The 20,245-nt window shown below is 33.1% G+C and overlaps 2 protein-coding genes across 2 annotated transcripts; one reads left to right on the plus strand and one right to left on the minus strand.

Annotated features, from left to right (window-relative positions):
- Nucleotides 1-710: 710 nt before the first annotated feature.
- Nucleotides 711-15,151, minus strand: LOC144848163 (ATP synthase subunit O, mitochondrial-like). The gene is made up of 7 exons (XM_078704860.1): nt 15,090-15,151; nt 9,636-9,683; nt 9,415-9,525; nt 3,332-3,404; nt 2,784-2,956; nt 1,829-1,915; nt 711-1,068 (listed from the first exon to the last, which is right to left on the minus strand). Exons 1-7 carry the CDS (start codon nt 15,117-15,119, stop codon nt 955-957), a joined length of 636 nt encoding a protein of 211 aa, XP_078560986.1. The 5' UTR covers nt 15,120-15,151; the 3' UTR covers nt 711-954.
- Nucleotides 15,152-17,144: 1,993 nt separating this feature from the next.
- LOC144848042 (small ribosomal subunit protein bS6m-like) lies at nt 17,145-20,030 on the plus strand. Its single transcript, XM_078704711.1, has 4 exons — nt 17,145-17,150; nt 17,612-17,679; nt 18,246-18,385; nt 18,922-20,030. Exons 2-4 carry the CDS (start codon nt 17,635-17,637, stop codon nt 19,142-19,144), a joined length of 408 nt encoding a protein of 135 aa, XP_078560837.1. The 5' UTR covers nt 17,145-17,150; nt 17,612-17,634; the 3' UTR covers nt 19,145-20,030.
- Nucleotides 20,031-20,245: the final 215 nt, after the last annotated feature.

Genomic DNA, 20,245 nt, shown 5'->3' on the forward strand with positions numbered 1-20,245 from the left:
TTTCCGTCGATGATCACACACTGATGTAAAAGGTTATTTAGGAGAAAAAATTAGCAGAAATGCAGTCGATATAAAAATTATATTTTAAGTCTATTTTGAAATCAACTGTTTATTCGGCGGTATGCAGCAGAAACAGACCCCAAGTCTTCTTGGCTATAGGTCGGATAAGGACTTAAACATCTGGTTCGTGTACAGTGCATCTTTCGGAAGAGAGGGGAGTTACCCCGGTGTACTGGTCCATCTCAGCCCCTGTCGTTGGCTGCCATGAATTGATTTGACATGCTGGAGTGTTAACACCACATCCATTCAACTGCGTTACTACACCAGTAGTCATTTAGCGTATTCGATTGGGGTTTTGTATTGAGTATTTAATTATTTGTAATGTTCGGAAGTTAATGCTCAATGATAACAAGCATTCAATGATTATGTTCAACATTCTAATAAATAAACTGATTTCATGTTGACCAAAACTGCTTCCAAATGAATACACCAATTTATACCATTATTACCTCCGAGCTGTCATTTAACTCCAGGGTTAGGTGTACTGCTTGATAGATTTATCATCTAATGGACGCATACATCATTACAATCATCTTCTACCAGGAGATTGTGTGAACATGTTCTGTATGCATTGCTACACATCAGCTTACATGAATTTAAATAGTACTGAACACTACAAGTACTTAAATGAATACAAATACACAGATAAATTAAAGTTAATAAATTTTAATTTTAACATACATCAACAATTTCACCCAATCATATTATTAATTGTCTAGTGTCATCCACAGCAAAGGTATATGCTCAGTTTATGGGTAAATTATGGTTTGAAATATTTGAATTACTAAACCTTCTAAAACCATTTTTCTGTAGTAAGGATATTCAGTGTTGTTATCATGCAATCTCGTATTGAGATACAGTAATACATTCTACCTATAGAATAACTAGATTTTCTTAAACATTTTCTTTTAATAGATTTGTCATGGTTTTCACTTTAGTAGCTGTAGACATATCAATATACTTGTCACCAACCTCTACAATCATACCGCTAATAATAGATGGATCCACCTGTTGACAAAAAAAAAACATTATATATTTAGACTGTGGTATTTAATGAGAGTAACTTAGTGGCATTGGACAAATGTAAACTTACTACCCATTCTCTTTCATTTCACATCAAAGGGTTCATATGCTATCTCAAAGAGTTCATTTTCATGACTTCCATGACCTTCTAATTCTATTATTTTAACACAGCTGATTGTATTCTTGCAATTTAATTGATTAATTACGCATCACATGTCATTTGCAGTTAACCCTATCTAAAGCAAAGTGATATCTAATGGTGATAATTAACACTTTAATTTTGAGTATTTTTGCCACGTGACATTGTTCGGCAACTCTTTATGCGCACTCTCTATAACTGTTCTACTTCATGATTAAAAGGAGCACTGCCGCTTTGAATGGCCTAGCATTTCTAACTTTACGATGGATAAATTTAATAAAAGTAGGTGTGTTATAAAATAAATAATGAATGTTTTGTATTCATTGAATTTCATGACTTGAAAAATTGACTGCTCTATTTTCAACTCTGCTCTGCTTTCTTAAAAACAGAGCAGTCAATTTTTCAACTCATGAATATTCTCACCATCCAACTCATAAACATTCATTATTTGTATACTAATCCATGAATTGTTACACGAAAGGTTAAAATGTCTATAGCAACAAAATTGTATAAAATAGATAAGTTGTTTTATCTTTCATTTATCTATTGTTTCTTTGGAATTTTATTATTTTAAACTAACTATAAGGAAAAAAATAAAGTTTTTACCTTTAAGGTCAGGTTGAGTGTTTCACCTTTCTTTATAAAGCCAGCCAATGATGTTTCTAGAGACTTTTTGGCAGCTGCATCAAGGGCCTGAAATAGCAATACATTATCAGTATGAGAGAATACTCTTTCCAATAAACAACTACTGTATTCTTATACAATCCAATGTATACAGGTAATATTCTATCATAGTTGTTTCTACTATTCCTTGGTATACATCTTGTAATGAATGGTAATAACTAATCTGTAGGCCATAAGAAAATTATAGGAGAAGCAGAAAATTATAGCAGAGGCAGAATTAAACAAAAATCTAGAACCTCGGAATATAAAATTAAATTACTACAAAATCAACCAAGAGTGGGTATATCCAAGTCTCCTAGTATGTTAAACATACAATGTTATGATTTTAATAAAACTAAAATTGAGAGTGTATTTTTATAGCACTTTTAAATATAAAAGAGTCAGTCACAGGAAAAGGTTCTATATCAGGTCTAACATGGCTAGAAATTTAGTTTTTTTATCCACAAGCAAATCCTTGCTAGTTCTACAAAATATAAACTAGCAAAATAAACAACACAACTGCTGTAGCAAGCAATGTTAATAAATACCATAAATAAGCATAACATAGTGTACATTTGCTCAACTAAAAAGAAAGGTTTGTTCTGTAAAAAATTACAACCAGCAAACATTAGCTACCTTTAAAATTTTCAACTAGTAATTATTAAAAATCTACTAGAACATTGTTTGCTAGGGTGAATTTCAAGCCTGCACAGTAAACCCCAATTGTCCTCTTAATACAGGTGTTCCCTGAATAGGATTGTCGAAACATATTTTTTCCTCATTTTGTTTTACAGTAGGCATGTCCCAAAGGAGAGGTTATACTATATATATTTGAGATAGTTTCCATCAGTCTTATTTAGTGAGTGTATTGTTTTTATACTATACTGAATCTTCTTACAGTAGCTGTTGTTATTGTAGAGACAACTTCTCCCTTGTGTGCTCCCATGATCTGGTTCCAGGAACTGAAGATATCATTCAGCTGTTTTACTCTATTGTTTTCAGTCAACATCGTAACAAAGTTTTCTGTAACCTTTGAATACTTTTTCTCCTTCATCCATTTCCCTAAGACTCCTGAAAAATGTTTTAACATTTTATTCAAATTACTAATACATATGGGAAAAATTTGGTAACACAAAATAGAACTAACAAAGGAATAACTTAATTACATATTTAGAAATATGGAGTTTAGATAATAAACTACAAATAGTTTGTATGAGAAGTGGATTATTATACAAAAAATGAATGTTTACGAGTGCAATGGTACAATTAATTTCACAAGGTGAAAGATGAAAGGTTATATTTTAATGAGGCGAGGATATTGCACTGTGAGGTAAGAGTTCAATAGAGTATTTAGTGAATATCATGTGACCCACAATCTTCTAATCAAATTAAAAACATCTGTTCAGAAAGGAAAAACTCCAGTAACCTAATCACAATTTGACATACCTGATTTATCTTGCTTCCTTATGACTGGATTACCAACAAAATCTGCCAATTTTACATCCTTCTTCAATAAATTCTATTAAACAATGAAATATATATAATGTAGTGCATAAATATCAAAATCAGCAACACAAATACTACTGAGGGAAGAGGGTGATCACTCTAGGCCAACACTTTACTCTTTTTCCTTGTGTGGGTTTGTTGTAAATCAGTAACACAAATACTACTGAGGGAAGAGGGTGATCACTCTAGGCCAACACTTTACTCTTTTTCCTTGTGTGGGTTTGTTGTAAATCAGTAACACAAATACTACTGAGGGAAGAGGGTGATCACTCTAGGCCAACACTTTACTCTTCTTCCTTGTGTGGGTTTGATGTAAATCAGCAACACAAATACTACTGAGGGAAGAGGGTGATCACTCTAGGCAAACACTTTACTCTTCTTCCTTGTGTGGGTTTGTTGTAAATCAGTAACACATGATGAGGCTGAGTGAGTGAGTGCTCATTTAAGTTTGATTTTAACAAGTTTGATTTCAACAAGTATTATTCAGTATATCAACTTTAAACCACTCAAAAGGATTTCTCTGTGGTACAGTAAGTCATTGGAACATAGGATTTTTACTGATTTTGGGCACAGTTTTCCAGAATTATACACTTTATTCTGAACTTTTCCTAGGCCAACCAAGCAGCTTTTCACAAAAGCCATCGTGGAAACAAAGCCATTCTTGTTTGTTATCAAGAACTGTTTATGTCAGAGACCTCTGGCCTAAAAAGCTAAGCCCTTTGTTTTAAGTGTGACAACCTTAAACAGGAAACTGCAGTGGGCTTTTTTTTCACTTTCATCTAGCAATATCAGATTGGACAGAAACAAGTTCTTTGTATCATCAATGGATATGGATATTACATTATTAGCACTGGACATTTTTAATTCCAACATTGATGACATCTCCAGTTTCTATGGATTTACTGACAGTGAAATTATGTCATCCACCTATTTCTTAGAGCAAGATGTTTCTCCATGGTATACTGACAGTACTGAGCAACATACCCAGACAGAAAATGAAACCAAATCGTCGGCGGAACTTCTAAATGAACTTGTTGAATTAAGGAATAATTTTGCCCAATTATCAGCAGCCTTCAAAGAAGTCAGTGAACATAATGTAGTCTTATTAAATCAACTGATTGATAGAAAACAGGAATGCATCCGAAGTGAAGAGAATGATGCACAGCAAATCAACCAAGACAAAATTGACCATAAGCAAAAAGATGAAGAACAGAAATCAAACAAAGAAATAATTGAACAATCGATCCACATTCCAATGATAGCTACACAGAACCAATTTGATCCACTTCTTTGGATGAAACAAAATGGAACAGCTGATTGTAGTAATAAGTCAGAAGAAACAAATGGAACAACAACAGTCTATGATGAATCTGACTATGCTTCTCATCCATTTGACAGGACACCTACAAAGACAGAACAGCATTCTCATAAGCAATCATCTAAACCACATCACAGAAGACTTCAGAAAGGTAAAATTTTAATTATTGGAGACTCTATCCCTAAGCATTTAGATGGGAAGCGGATGTCTCGTCGCATGGAGGTTGTAAATGCCTGTATTCCTGGCAGCAATGTCGAAACATGGCTCAAATTGGTACCCGACATGATTTCAGAAATTCAACCAACCTGTGTAATTTTACATATTGGTATCAACAACAGGAATTCCTGCTCTGCGTATGATTGTGTGCATCTAATTGATAATCTTTGTTCACTCATCTACACACTGAACAATTCAATAACCATAGCTATCTCATCACTCACTCATGTTCAACCTAAGACCATCAGGAACTCCAATGAAAACCAGCAATGGATACATGAAGTAAACTGCATGTTGCAGTATCTATGCCAACAGTATCACATAAGCTTTATCGATAACAGTAATATCATCGACAAACATCTAGCTAGAGATGGACTTCATTTGAATGGACACGGAATTAAGCGTCTAGCAATGAACTACATAAATTTTTTAAGAGAGTGTTTATACAAGATAACTTAAGGACAGACAAGATAAAAATTGGAAAATGTGGACACTGTTTTAAACATATAAGAAGTAACGAACAATATATAACATGTGACTCTTGTACTTTAGAATTTCATCATAATTGTGTCAACTACAATGGTGATAAACATAACCCCACATGGTGGTGTGACAAATGCTTTTTTAAAAATGCTACTACTAATTTACCATTTTTTAATGAATCAATTAAATTTGACTTTTTCTTAAGTAAAGGTTTAAAGATCACCCATCTTAACGTTCAAAGTCTACGTAATAAAGTAGACCAAATTTCTGTTCTATTACATGAACATAACATTGATATTCTCTGTCTTACAGAGACCTGGTTAAATAAGGATATTTCAAATAATGAACTTTATATTAATGGGTTTACTATTTGTAGAGATGACAGAAAGCATAAGGAGGGTGGTGGTATCCTTTGTTATGTTAATGATAAGATAGCACATAAACAAATTTCTTTGTTTGAAGCCAACAATGTGGAAAGCCTTTGGATTGAATTTCACTTACCTCATAATAAACCATTTATTATTGGGACTGTTTATAGGCCCCCCAGTGCTAAGGCTGAGTACCTTGAAAACCTTGATAATTTATTACAATCTTATTCATCCTCATATAATGATACGATAATTATGGGTGATTTAAACCTTGATATCAAGAAAAAATGTAACCAGTCAAAAATTAACAAACTTTCTAACCATAGTGGTCTATCACAACTAATAGATCAACCAACACGAATCACTGACTCAACTCAAACAATTTTGGATTTAATTTTTGTATCAAATCCAAATAAGTATACAAATTATGGTACTAGGAGTATTGGAATAAGTGACCATTCACTCATTTATATTGTTCGGAAAAACCAAAAAATGAAATCTGAACCAAAAACTATAAATATTAGATCTTTTAGGAAATTCAATGAACATAAATTTACTGAAACAATAAGAAATTTAAATTGGAACTTAGTGTTTCAATCAACTAATACAGATGAAGCTTTAAAAATTTGGACAAACCTCTTTAAAGAAGCGTGTGATATCCATGCTCCATTCAAAATTAAGCGTATTAAGAACTCTATGCCTGAATGGATCACTCCAGAATATCTTAGATTAAGTAAAGACCGAGACTACTTCTTTTCTAAAGCTCATAAAACAAATGACCCTGCTGATTGGGCAAAAGCTAAACAATTCAGAAATAAAGCTAACAACATGAATCGTCACCTTAAAAAGAAATGTTGTTCTACTGCAATTAATGAAAATGTTAAAAACCCCAAAATGATTTGGAAAACTATTAAAAGTATTATACATGATGATAAAAAACAATCAATTAACGCTCTTATAACTGAGAATGAAGTTGTCTCTGATGACATTAAAATAGCTAACAAATTTAACTGTTATTTCTCTTCTATTGGAGAGTCTTTAGCATGTAAAATTGTCAGTGATTCTAACAATACTAATGACACTTCTTTTAACGGTAAATTTTCTTTTGATTTGATTGCACCAGAAGTAGTTTTTGATCATATAAACGCTTTTCAAAACAACAAAGCTTCTGGTATTGATAATCTTGATTTAAAGTTACTTAAACTTGCCTCTCCTATTATCTGCCACTCACTTACTCACATTATAAATTTATCATTAACCACAGCGACATTTCCATCAGCCTGGAAAGTTGCTAAAGTTACCCCAATTTTTAAAGATGGGGACAGATCTAATACAGAAAACTATAGACCAATTTCTGTCCTACCTATTTTATCAAAAATCATTGAACGATTTGTTTACGATCAACTTTATGAATATCTAACATATAACAATATTATAACTCAATGCCAATCAGGATTTAGAAATTTTCACTCTACTAATACTGCACTTATTGATGTTTCTGAATACGTGCTTAATAATCTTAACAATGGCAAAGTCACTGCTGCCATTTTTCTTGATTTAAAAAAGGCTTTCGACACAGTTGACCATAAACTTCTATTAATTAAACTTGAACAATATGGAATCAGAGGTACTACACTGAACTGGTTCTCAACATACCTTTCTGGAAGGTCACAGATTGTTAAAATTAACTCAAAATTATCTGAACCTAAAGATGTTACTATTGGTGTGCCTCAAGGATCCATCCTTGGGCCACTTCTATTTATTATTTATGTAAATTCCTTACCAGAAATTATAACTACTAATTCAAAATGTGCAATGTTTGCTGATGACACTAATGTCCTTTGTTCTGCCTCTGATCCTATCGAATTACAATCTATTATTGATAAATATGTTGCTAATATATCAAAATGGTTTAAAACAAACAAACTAACAATTAACGTTAAGAAAACCAAATTCATGCTATTTAGTTCCAAACATAATTTTCCAAACTTTTGTAATATTTCTTGTTTAATTAATGATAACATTGTAGATAGGGTCGATAGTTTTAAGTATTTAGGAATCACGTTTGATACATTTTTTACGTGGGGAAAACATATTGAGAATTTTTGTTCAAAGATTTCCCAACGTATTGGTGTTATACGTAGATTAAGAAGTTTCATTCCAAATTTTTCTCTTAAGCTCTTAGCAAATGCCTTAGTTTTACCATTTTTTGATTATTGTAGTCCCGTTTGGTCCAACTGTTCATCAGCGCACCTTAACTCACTCCAAATATTGTTAAATAGACTTGCCAGAATTATCCTATATGCTGATATTAGAACACCTGTTGATGATCTCATGACATCACTCAATTGGAAACATATAAATCAACGATGGGACCATAATATTCTTATAATGACCTTTAAATGTTTAACAGGTACTGTTCCCGATTACCTAATTGATTTTTATGATTTTATTGATAATTATCACAATTTAAATACAAGAAGCAAATCGAAAAACACTTTAGTCTTACCAAAATGGCATAATGATTCTGGTAAAAGAACATTTCAATACCGCTCAGTCAAACTCTGGAATAATCTTTCACCAGATATTCGCAGCTCTATAAATTCATTAACTTTGCAATCGTTTAAAAATTTGATCTAACTGTATTTTTCTCTTGCTTCTTGTGATATTGTAGTCTTTAAAAACGTTTTCATAATTTTCCATTTTTATTGTTTATATTTGTAATTTGTAAGTGTTAACTGGACTTCAAGGAAGAACAATGTACAAATATTGAATGAATATCCAGAATAAAGAAAGATTTCTATCTATCTATAACACAAATACTACTGAGGGAAGAGGGTGATCACTCTAGGCCAACACTTTACTCTTCTTCCTTGTGTGGGTTTGTTGTAAATCAGCAACACAAATACTACTGAGGGAAGAGGGTGATCACTCTAGGCAACACTTTACTCTTCTTTCTTGTGTGGGTTTGTTGTAAATCAGCAACACAAATACTACTGAGGGAAGAGGGTGATCACTCTAGGCCAACACTTTACTCTTTTTCCTTGTGTGGGTTTGTTGTAAATCAGTAACACAAATACTACTGAGGGAAGAGGGTGATCACTCTAGGCCAACACTTTACTCTTCTTCCTTGTGTGGGTTTGTTGTAAATCAGCAACACAAATACTACTCAGGGAAGAGGGTGATCACTCTAGGCCAACACTTTACTCTTCTTTCTTGTGTGGGTTTGTTGTAAATCAGCAACACAAATACTACTGAGGGAAGAGGGTGATCACTCTAGGCCAACACTTTACTCTTCTTTCTTGTGTGGGTTTGTTTAACACAAATACTACTGAGGGAAGAGGGTGATCACTCTAGGCCAACACTTTACTCTTCTTCCTTGTGTGGGTTTGTTTAACACAAATACTACTGAGGGAAGAGGGTGATCACTCTAGGCCAACACTTTACTCTTCTTTCTTGTGTGGGTTGTTTATTGTATTTTCCCATTACAGTCATCCTCTCAATGTGTATTCTCTACCATGGATGCGGCAAGGCTCAGTGGAGTATGACTAGTGTACATTCGCCTCACATTTTGACAAAAGTTGGCATTTGAATATTGCAGTGTACAGGTAGTAAAAGCTAACAATTTGACCACTTACTTGGAACTCTACAAGCTCTTTATTGACTTGATCAAGTTGTTTTTCCTTTGTAGCAGCTGAATAGAGGGCAGTAGCATACCGTCCACCAACTCCATACACTTGCACAGGTGTCTAAATAAATATAAGCAAACAATAATTTATAACATAACTATGTGGGTACATCCACTTTATACAGGTTACATTTAAGGGTGAACAAAAAAAGTTAATGAATTTTTTCATACCTTGACCAATTGACCCTGTCGAATGGCTGAAGTTGACAGCTTTCTTGCCTACATCCAGAAAAAAAAGCAATGAAACCAATTTAATCATGTGTTGTGGTGTTACAATTAAAATAAATAAAGTTTGTCTAAATGTAACAACCAAGATGATGCAATGCGCTATGCTTAGTTTTGATGATGTGAGCACACCATGCATATACTATTCATCTCATACAACAACTCTCCTTTCTTTGCGAAATGATGTGATGACAGTTTCTGAAGGCTAAATATTATTTCTAGATTAGGTCCAATTAGTTTAAACATATTGAAAATGGAAAAGTAAAACTCTATTTGGTTGAGAGGAGATCAATTTGGCCGTTCCATAATCGACAGCCAAAATTAAGGGCAACTGATATGCACTGTGCCCAATCATAGCTCTATATTGTAGTTTACTTTATGGTTTAGCCTTGCCAGAAGTAAAGAAACAATGGTCCATTTACAATTAATTATTGGTTGCAATCTGCATTTAAAATCGGTCTTGTATTTATTTTTGACGCGAAAATCAACTTCAGGACACTGAATATGACTCCACTCCACCACCAGTCAGTGTAGTGACCATCCAGCCAGGACAGGTCATCATTTCAAATGATCGTGCCCAAAAGAATACTGATTCATTGCAAATGAGACAGAAAAGACAAAAAAAAAACACAGACCAGGCATGTGGTGTAGGTTCCATAAAAAGTGAGTCATGCTAATATTAGTTAGGGATAAAAAGCCTAGAACAACTACTACTCTAGGCCTAGGCTAGGCGCTACCGCAGTTTCGCACCTAAAACTGAGCATAAGACTTCACGGTCACTCACCATCATCGCCGCGCAGCAGGTGAATGTTTTTTACTCTCGAGAGAGAGTGTGGTGCGAAAGAAAGTGCCTTAGCACCGAACAACTAAACATTTAGGCCTAGCCTAGTAGGGACCGGGGATCACGGGCATTTTAGGTACCGGGCTTTTTTATAGGGTTATTCCATTCGAAAAAATAGGGGTGCATTGTGTATTAAATCGTGGATTGTATTTAACTAACAGTTGACCCAGAACAGACTGGTGACGTTTCGAATGTTCCACTTTAGCTACGGGGGAGATAAATTAGTGTACAGTGTATTTTTTTAGGCCTACACTTTTTATGTGCAAATATATATTTGAACATTTTAATTATATTGTGTTTTTGTACAGTCATTTTATGTATACATTTACAATGTATTTAATATTTCATTGCAGAGTTGTAACTTGAGGCTATTGTAGAATCAAACTATAGAAAGAATATAAGAAGCAATATAAATACGTTATTTCAAGTATCAACCTCCATATATTATTTTGTTTACTAATTTTAACTGTTATATTAAGCCTATGTAATGCGTGTGCGACTTAGAAAAAATATAAGAACCAATAAATAATATGTTATTTCAAGTACGTAATCCATATATTATTTTGTTTATATTTAATTTTAACTATGTTATATTAGGCCTATGTAACACGATGCTAGAGACTTGGCCAGGCAGTCCCAATGAAAACAATGGAAGCCGTATACTATAGGTGCGTAACAACAATGGAGACGTAAATAGAAAGCTTTGTCCATTATCTAGCCAATGAGTCATGAATCAACGCCCTATACTTTTTTTTAGCAATGTGTACATAGATCCTATAATTTTATAAGATTTAGAGTCTTCTATGTACAAATTTCTAAAAATAATTAAAATATATATATACTACACCGTTCCCCGAAGTTCTTTACACGTTTTTATCTATATTTACACTGAAGTCCTTCTCGACAATAATCTATAAATCGTATTGGTTTTTGTTACCTTGTGTAATTATTCAATATTATTAAAAAGTAAAATGAAAATAAATAAATATACAAGTGTAATAAATAAACATAATTATGTTGAATCATATATTGCTGGTCTCTCTCACTCATTGTCAAAGGAATCATCAATGACGACGACTTGAAGAAAACAAGAACAAGTAAATGTAACTTTATTTTAGGTAAGATTATGGGACTACGGAATTCTCATTTTGCCTGTGTTACAATATAATAATGCTACTGTATGGCTTATCAACTTAGGTGATGTTTATATCACTATAAAAAACCGACAAGGAGACAAATATTTGTTGGGCCTAGACTGCACTTTAAAAACAACCTGATCAAATTCGACCAGAAACGTATTAATTAATTATGACAATAAATCCTGGTATCACTTGACCAGATATCCTGGTCAATCAGTGATGACAATAAACTGGTTAAAGAGACCAGATATTCCTGGTTAACAAAAATGTAGAGATGAACATAACACAAGTAAAAATTAATCGAATAATAAACAAACCTTTACGCCTACAGTACTAGATTGCTTATAATTATAAGTTTTTACGTTAGTTTGTTATACACATTTTTCCAACACATAACATGTGTGTTTTGAACTAACTGTACATTTGAAAACAATTTCTTGTACATTCTATGTAATATTGTATTTTCTATATCCATATAAAAATTGAGATGGAAACTGATATCTATTAAAAATTATATTGTTTTATGTGTTGCTTTTGTGGGCACCGCAAAAATATCACCTTTGGTGGGACGAAACAATAGGTGTTGTTACTTTGAGCGCGCCGCATCAAACGCTTTGTTTTGCGCGAAAGAATGTACGATTTACAAAGTTGTTTGCGCACGCCGATAAAATAAGAGTATGAAAACGAACTTAGCATTTGTCGGTGACTGCAAAATAGTATAAAATGGAGTTAGTTTTCAGAGTATTCACCATTTTCCTAATTTATCTTGCGAACTTTACATCGAAATCTACAAATTACTTACTATCATGCTGCCAGCGATTGGAAACCATCGTTTCAATAGCCGAGATGACTACCTTGAATTTTTCCAGAGAAGAGGACTCTTTCCGAGAGATAAAGACTGTGTACATTGTGTGACACCTATGTACATATCAACTCGTGCTCGTAAGTTTATTCTCGTTTTTTCAATATTACACACTTTTTTACCATGCGGCTATAATTATGGAATTGTGATGATATTTTGATACTTTGCTATTTAATAAGTAGGTTGTTTAAGAAGTAGCACTTTAAATGTTAGTAAAAGGATCAATGTTTGTTATTTTACTTGCTACCGAGCATGTCATACGGTATATTGTAATATTTTAAATATATGTTGTTGATCTATTTATATTAAAAAATTACTAATTCAAACAATTTTTTTATAGGTTCTGATGGCTTGACCTGGCGATGCCATAGATGCCGCCGCACTGTTTCTTTGCGACAGGGAACTTTTCTATCTGGGATGAAATTACTTATGGATCAATGGCTACAGTTGGTGTATTTTTGGTCACTTGATATACCAGTAAAGCAAGTACGTACTGTTTTTTTTTTGGTGAATTAGGCTACTAACATTTCTTCCATTCATTATTTTGTCTATCCTGCCATTTTATGTCCATTGTCATGTTACCAAAACGAACATCTACTCATTCTTATGTATTAAATTACACTCTTGTCTCTCCTGCCATTTCAATCATGCCCACTACAATGTTACCAAAAACGATCTACTCTTGTGATTAATTTGGTATGATAAATATTTTTGTGACAGTCCTTTATTACAATGTTTTATCCTGCAGTTTGTACAGCTCATAACAAAAAATCGTGATTATACCCCTGTAATATTACTAAAATAATTCTTATGTATTAAATTATACTCTTCTCTTTTAGACTACGGTACTCACAGGACTAAAGCCGAAACAGGTAATACAGCAATTTCGGTACCTGCGAGATGTCTGCTCTCGAAAACTCATCGACACGCCGACTCTTCTTGGTGGACCTGGATTTGTTGTCCAAATTGATGAGAGCTGCTACAGCCACTCTCGTAAGGTAACTATTGCATTTATTTTTATTATGTCTCCTTTTTATTTTAACATTGACTTGACATAATTATTATGTGACATGCTTACTCTTTGGCATATCTTTTCTCCAGCTCCTTAACTATGATTTTAACCAACAGCTTCCCTTTTTTAAATTTAATTTTTCTATGTGTATTTATATGGGTTTTTATTATTTATCTTTCAGAATGGTAGAGGCCGTGCACCAGCCGAAGAAGTCTGGGTGTTTGGACTAGTAGACACGACCACAACGCCAGCAAAGGGACACATGGAAATTGTACCCGACAGATCTGCTGCAACACTGTTACCAATCATCGAGGCAAAGACTCTACCTGGAACCATCATTCATTCGGACCAGTGGGCTGCATATCGCCGTGTTGCGGAAATACCAACAATTGAGAGTCACCGCACCGTCAACCACTCCCGCCACTTCGTCAACCCCGTAGATGGGACACACACCCAAAACATCGAATCATACTGGTGTAAAGCGAAATCTAAATTCAAGAATATGAGAGGAGTGAAACGAGAATGGCTAGGCGAATACCTGGACGAATTTATGTGGCGAGAGGAACACGGCAAGAATTTAGAGACCGCATTTGACACTATATTAGCGCATATCGCTGAAATGTATCCACAGGCCTAAGTTTAGTTTAAGCATAAAAATAAATAAAAACATTGTTAATAGTTAAAAGATTCAGAATAAAATTTTTATTTTAAGTTAAAGTTTCTAATTTACTTTTCTAATTATTTGAAGAATTTAGGAACAAAAACATTGTTAAAGTTAGTTAAACGATTGAGAATAAACATTTATATTTTACGTTTACTTATTTAAATTTACTTAATTATTTTGAGAATAAAACAATTTTGAATACTTTAACTGTTATTGTTTTTGATTTTTTACAAAGCTAAGTTTAAGTTCTATTATTAATTTACTTAAATAAATAATTCACTTTAACCATACATCAAAACAACTGTGGTAAAAGAAATGTGAAATGACCTGTAGAAGAGAATAAAAATAACATTGTCGTTAGTATCAATTAATTGTGTGTTGTGTAATACACTGTACACTAACTTACCTCCCCCGTAGCTAAAGTGGAACATTCAAAACGTCACCAGTCTGTTCTGGGTCAACTGTTAGTTAAATACAATCCACGATTAATACACAATGCACCCCTATTTTTTCGAATGGAATAACCCTATAAAAAAGCCCGGTACCTAAAATGCCCGTGATCCGGGACCGGCTAGCTATATTGTGGAGATGGACCAGCGTTTTTACAGTAGCTACTATATTCAGATTCAGGCTAGCTAGGCTAGGCCCCTAGTAGGCCTAGCCTAGCTAGCCTCTAAGGCCTAGAGAGGCTAAGCTGGCCTACTAGGCCTAGCCTATCTAGCTAGGCCTCTAGGACTAGGGCCGGGGAGATCACTACTCGGCAGTAATAAGTTACTTTTTAATCTGCATACGTTAAAAATGTATTTATTATAGATATTGATAATTGATACTACTAAATACTTGTATTGTAGGCCTATATTAATCAGTATTTTACAACTTTACCAAAACAGAAAATTTTGCCGGTGAAGCCATGTTTTTAGTTTTTCACGTCCGAGTGAGCCACTAAACCAATAGTATTTATATTTTGAGTTTTAATTAATGTAGCGTTTTTGTATTCTTTTATTTAAGCTAATTATAAATGTTTTATATTTTCTTTTAATTTATGACACCTTAAAAATGTATAATTTGATATAAAAAAAAGAATATTTTATTTTATTTTAAAACATTTTTTTGCAGTATTTGGTTACGCCTGCGCACTGATGTTTCCATAAAATGAAAGAATGCGTTTTAAACGCGTGTACATTTGTGATTATCCGTCAAACTATATTTGATTTGAATTTATTTGGAAAATCATTATAAACAAGAAATATTTCTTACAAAAAACGCCACTCAAATTTTGGACGTAACAGTTTATTGTTCTTTCTGCATTCATGCTTTTTGTTATTGATATTCGATTTGATAATTTAAAGAATGATTATTTTATTATCAATTTGTGTTAGTATTATGGCAACTATACTAATATATTCCGGCCCTGGTTGGGGCGTTATCCTGAATTGACCCACATTACCCCAACCAGTAAACAACATTCCTAATTTCTATTCGCCAACAAACGCACTCACTAATCAAACGTCAAACGATATGTTTATTGAATTTGAACAGGTCTTTTCGTATGCCCAGCCCAGTTCCCCCTTCTTCCTTTCAGCTTTAGTAATTAACCTATAAACTTCGTCGTGAAGACCATTTCCTAATAGTTCCGCCCTCTTGAATATATAACTGCCTAAAGGCGCGACGCGAAAAAACATAGTGATTAATCACTGACACACTGACATAGATTTTCTAGGATAGGCCAAAATGTTATTACGGTAGCTTTCATTCTTCGCCTTCCCTAAATGATTTCTTCGGCTTTGCTTTTTTTATGATTTATTGTCTTTCTTCAATTTTTTTATTGTTAAATTTTAACTTTTTATTAAATTTTAACTTGTTATTATTATATTAGGGCTTTTATAATTATTAAGAGTTTTATATTTTATATTTGATGTTGTAATTTGTACTTTTATTGTAAGCTGATGTAATTCGTCTCCTTCTTTTGTCAATTGCCCCATTTAGGGGGGGGGGGGGGGGGGAGGGATGAAAGATGTATAGGCCTAGGCCTACTGACTGCTGATATGCAGTACTATCACTGATTCATTAAAATGTGCTTGATGAATTAACTCTTAAATTTTCTCTTCATTTCTATATATAAATTTACGTAAGGGCAAAATTCGGTAAATCGCGCGTTATTTCTAGAATGTTTTCTCGATGGTATATAAAGTTGGTTAGAATCTCAGTACTGATTTAAACCACCAGATGTAACCGGCCCTGTTTACTAATTAAATTGAGTTAGATAATTAGTTATTGACAATTAAAACGAATTTAGTTTGAACGATTTGATCCAAAAGGGGTGCTTTCCGACCGTAGTAGCCTATACACTGTCTAATGGATGTCCACTTAAAAAATACCTGCACACAATAATACGAGGATGCTTGGCATTTTCCTATCTCCTCCTACTATAATTGTTTTTAATAGCTGAAAACCGATTGAACAGCTCGAGTACAGTATCATAATGTTGAAGACAGGCCGATTTTCTTTAAAAAATTAATATAATAATTAATTAAATAAAATAATAATATACATTTATACAAATGTATTGATTTGCGATGAATGGAACATTCCAATCTCTCAGACTCCCAGTTTGTAGGTAAATTTATGAGCTCTCCATGGTTTAACACAAGTAGGTAAATTTGTGGGCCCTTTGAGAATAAACGTAAAACTGAGATATAGCATTGCAATACTTTGACAATATTGTAAATACTGTACGTAATAACCATTTTTGGTCGCCATTTGAATCGGAATTTTCTTACTGTGAATGTGGTTACTGTTTATTGTATTAATTAGTAATTATAAAAAATAAAAACGTCGTAGTGGAGTATCGGCATGTACTTTACTATTTCAATCGACTACAACAGGGACAGTTTTAGTTTTTTGGACTCATTTTAAGACAAGTTTCTCCTTCGGAAGTAGGCCTAATTCCCAGTGTGCTAATTTTAGTTGACTACATTAATCATCGTGTCTATTTATTCGTTTCTGAAAACGACAATGTATTTATAGTCCTGCGGTACGTACATTTTTACTTCATGGTACATTTGAAATTGCCAGTTTTTTTACGCTGAAATTACTGTATTCGAGAACCATCTGTGGACACGAACTAGATGGTACGCGAGCGAAGCGAGCGTACCATCTAGTTGAATAAAATTATTTATATAAATTATTAAATTAAATTATTTTATAGCTCTATGTATTCACTAAATAAATCCACTGAATAATCAATTCACTGAATAACCCACGCGAAACAAATTTCATCTGAAGTTAACGCGCAAAACGTATTTCATCTGAAGTCAACGCATTCTAACACGGCGACACCACCAACCAACGAATAACGAATGACCCAATTCAACACAACACATGGACTTTTTGCGTGTAAGAAGTAGTCGTAAAAACAAACTTTAAAATGCCTCGATATGAACTGTCTCTTATAATGCGAGCTTTAGAAAGGGTTCGTCAGCTTTGATTTTTAAATGTCTTCCATGTTAGTGACTTAATAATATGGAAACGATAATTTAATTATAGCTAGGCTAGGACTAGCTAGGCCTACTATCTAAGTTAAGTACTAGCTGGCTAGTAGGCCTAGTAGGGCTAGGCCCTCTACCTAGCTCGCCTACTACAACAGTACTACTAGCTAGGCCTACCCTTTTTTTCATCGTTTTTTCATTCATTGTTTTTTTTATTTATTAAAATTACAGTAATATTATTAAAAGTAATATAACAAACAATTATTACAACCAACATCCTTGTCTTGATTGATGTTCCAGGCTATATGATTGTGTCAGAAATTCTGTCTGTAGACTAGACATTTAACCTTTATGTGGTCCTAGGAGACCAGAAAATACCTAAAATAAAAGGCCTAACTAAATATATAATTAATATATTATTATGCTACAATTGTATACAAAGGCAACAAGTGATTACAAAAAAAAATATTTTAGCTAAAGCGTCTCCAAACAGAGTGTTGGTAACACTCAAATAAGCAGTGATTTAGTGTATGTTTAAATTTGGTTTCAGCCAACACTTGTTGAGGCCATGAAAAGAGTTGTAAGTGAATTGATTAATCAAGGTGCCATTGTACGAGGTATGGAAAGTCTTGGAGAGCGACAACTACCATATACAATGATGGCCCATGCTCAAAAGTTTTATTATGGACAGTAAGTAATGTATCAAAAAATTGAGTGAAATTGGGCCTCAAAAACTGCTTATAAAAGGTTTTAAACACTATTTCTAGGTTTATTTTATGGGTAGTTGGAGAGGGCCACAGCATTCCCATTGATAATAATGATTCCAATTCAGTTGTGTTTTTATCCTCAATTCATGTACATACTGTACTAGTCTTGTCCCAATAAAGAAATCAATTCCGGAAAAGTACCAAATTATTGACTATATTGTGTAACTAATCTAGTAAATAATACACACAAGCATTTGTCTATCCAGGGAAGAGTGAAATTCACTGGTTTATACAAAAATATAGCCTTGATTGCTTTTAGTCTATGCTTGTAATGACTAGGCCTAACCTACTACTACTCTACTAGTATTGAGTTTTTTTTGGTGAAAAAAATAAAATAACAAGTTTTTAAATATCAGACAAAAAATAAATATTAGCAGCAAATTTTGATTCATCATCATGCTTTATTTTTTAATAAAAATATTATATGTTAACAATTTGGTTATATTCTTTTCTTTACAGTTACTTTATTTTAGATATTGAAGCTTCAACACGGTTATGTCACAATATCAACCCTTACTTCAAGAGGGATATTGACATCATAAGAAAACACTTTGTTGTTCCACATTATATTAAATATAAACAGTTTGAATGTACTGGTCCCTATACTGGAATTTACGCACCAGAATCAAAGAAATTAGAAACGGACAAAAAGTTACGGAAGAAACTTGGTGTTATTGAATGATGACATTACACTGTAGTGCTGAATTACTAATAGAACTCTAAATGATTTTATGAACAATAAGTGTTGGTTAGACTTGATCTCTAACCACAGGACTTGATGATGTTTATTCTGACTACAGTTGAAGTGAACCATGGTCAATGTGAAGATGTCAGTGTTAAGAGAATTCCATTCCATTCATCACACAGAACAACAACAGTTGCTGTAATAATGTAATATTATATACACCTGTATAAATAACAAGTGATTTTTAAACATGATGCTAAACTAATAAATATTTACAAAATCGACTGCGATCACCACAAATGACACTAATTTTATGACAGACATTATGTATGTGAAATGGATTTTGTGTTTCACGAATTTCCACTAATAATAATTTCCACTATAATATTTAGCCTCAATATACTACTAAATTAATTAAGATTACAATTAAATTACACGTTTTAATAACTTAGCATGCATGCAAATAAGACCAATAAATGGAAATTTAATAAAGCTAAAGTTTTGTGTAGCACTATACGTCGCGTTTTCAGAAACGTGGTTAGTGTCACTGAGTCACTATGATTTAACAGTTTAACATACAAGTGTTGGCATTTGGAAGATTGGTTTTGATGAAGTTTTGAAAAAATGTTGAAAATTAAATACTTTATAAGCGTATAATAAAATGAGAAGTTACAATATACGGGTTCCTGTTAGGTTTTACTCCGATATATTCACGTTCATAACGTAATCCTATAATTGTAGCGCTATGTCTTAATTTAATTGTATATTGTTGACCGGCTGCAGTGAATTTCGTATTATAAACAAGATACAGTAGTTCTAATAGCTGACTTTTAATTCTGTTTAGACGACAAAAGTTGGATATATTAAAGAAACTGTTGGGATATTTATTGGTTCCGCTTTTACTGTGTATCTTAGTAAAAAGGTTACTCGTCATGTGGTATCTGTTCTTGAATCAGCTATTGGATATTTGTCGGTATTTGTCTTATAATAATAGTTCATTCTTATATAGCGCATATACGCAAGCTCTCAATGCATGTTAGTGCTTTTAGTAGTCCAAATCAAGTACAGATTGTTGAAAATGTAGATAAAGAAGGCTTA

Source organism: Antedon bifida, chromosome 7 (assembly GCF_963402885.1).
Source record: "Antedon bifida chromosome 7, ecAntBifi1.1, whole genome shotgun sequence".
NCBI lineage: Eukaryota > Metazoa > Echinodermata > Crinoidea > Comatulida > Antedonidae > Antedon > Antedon bifida.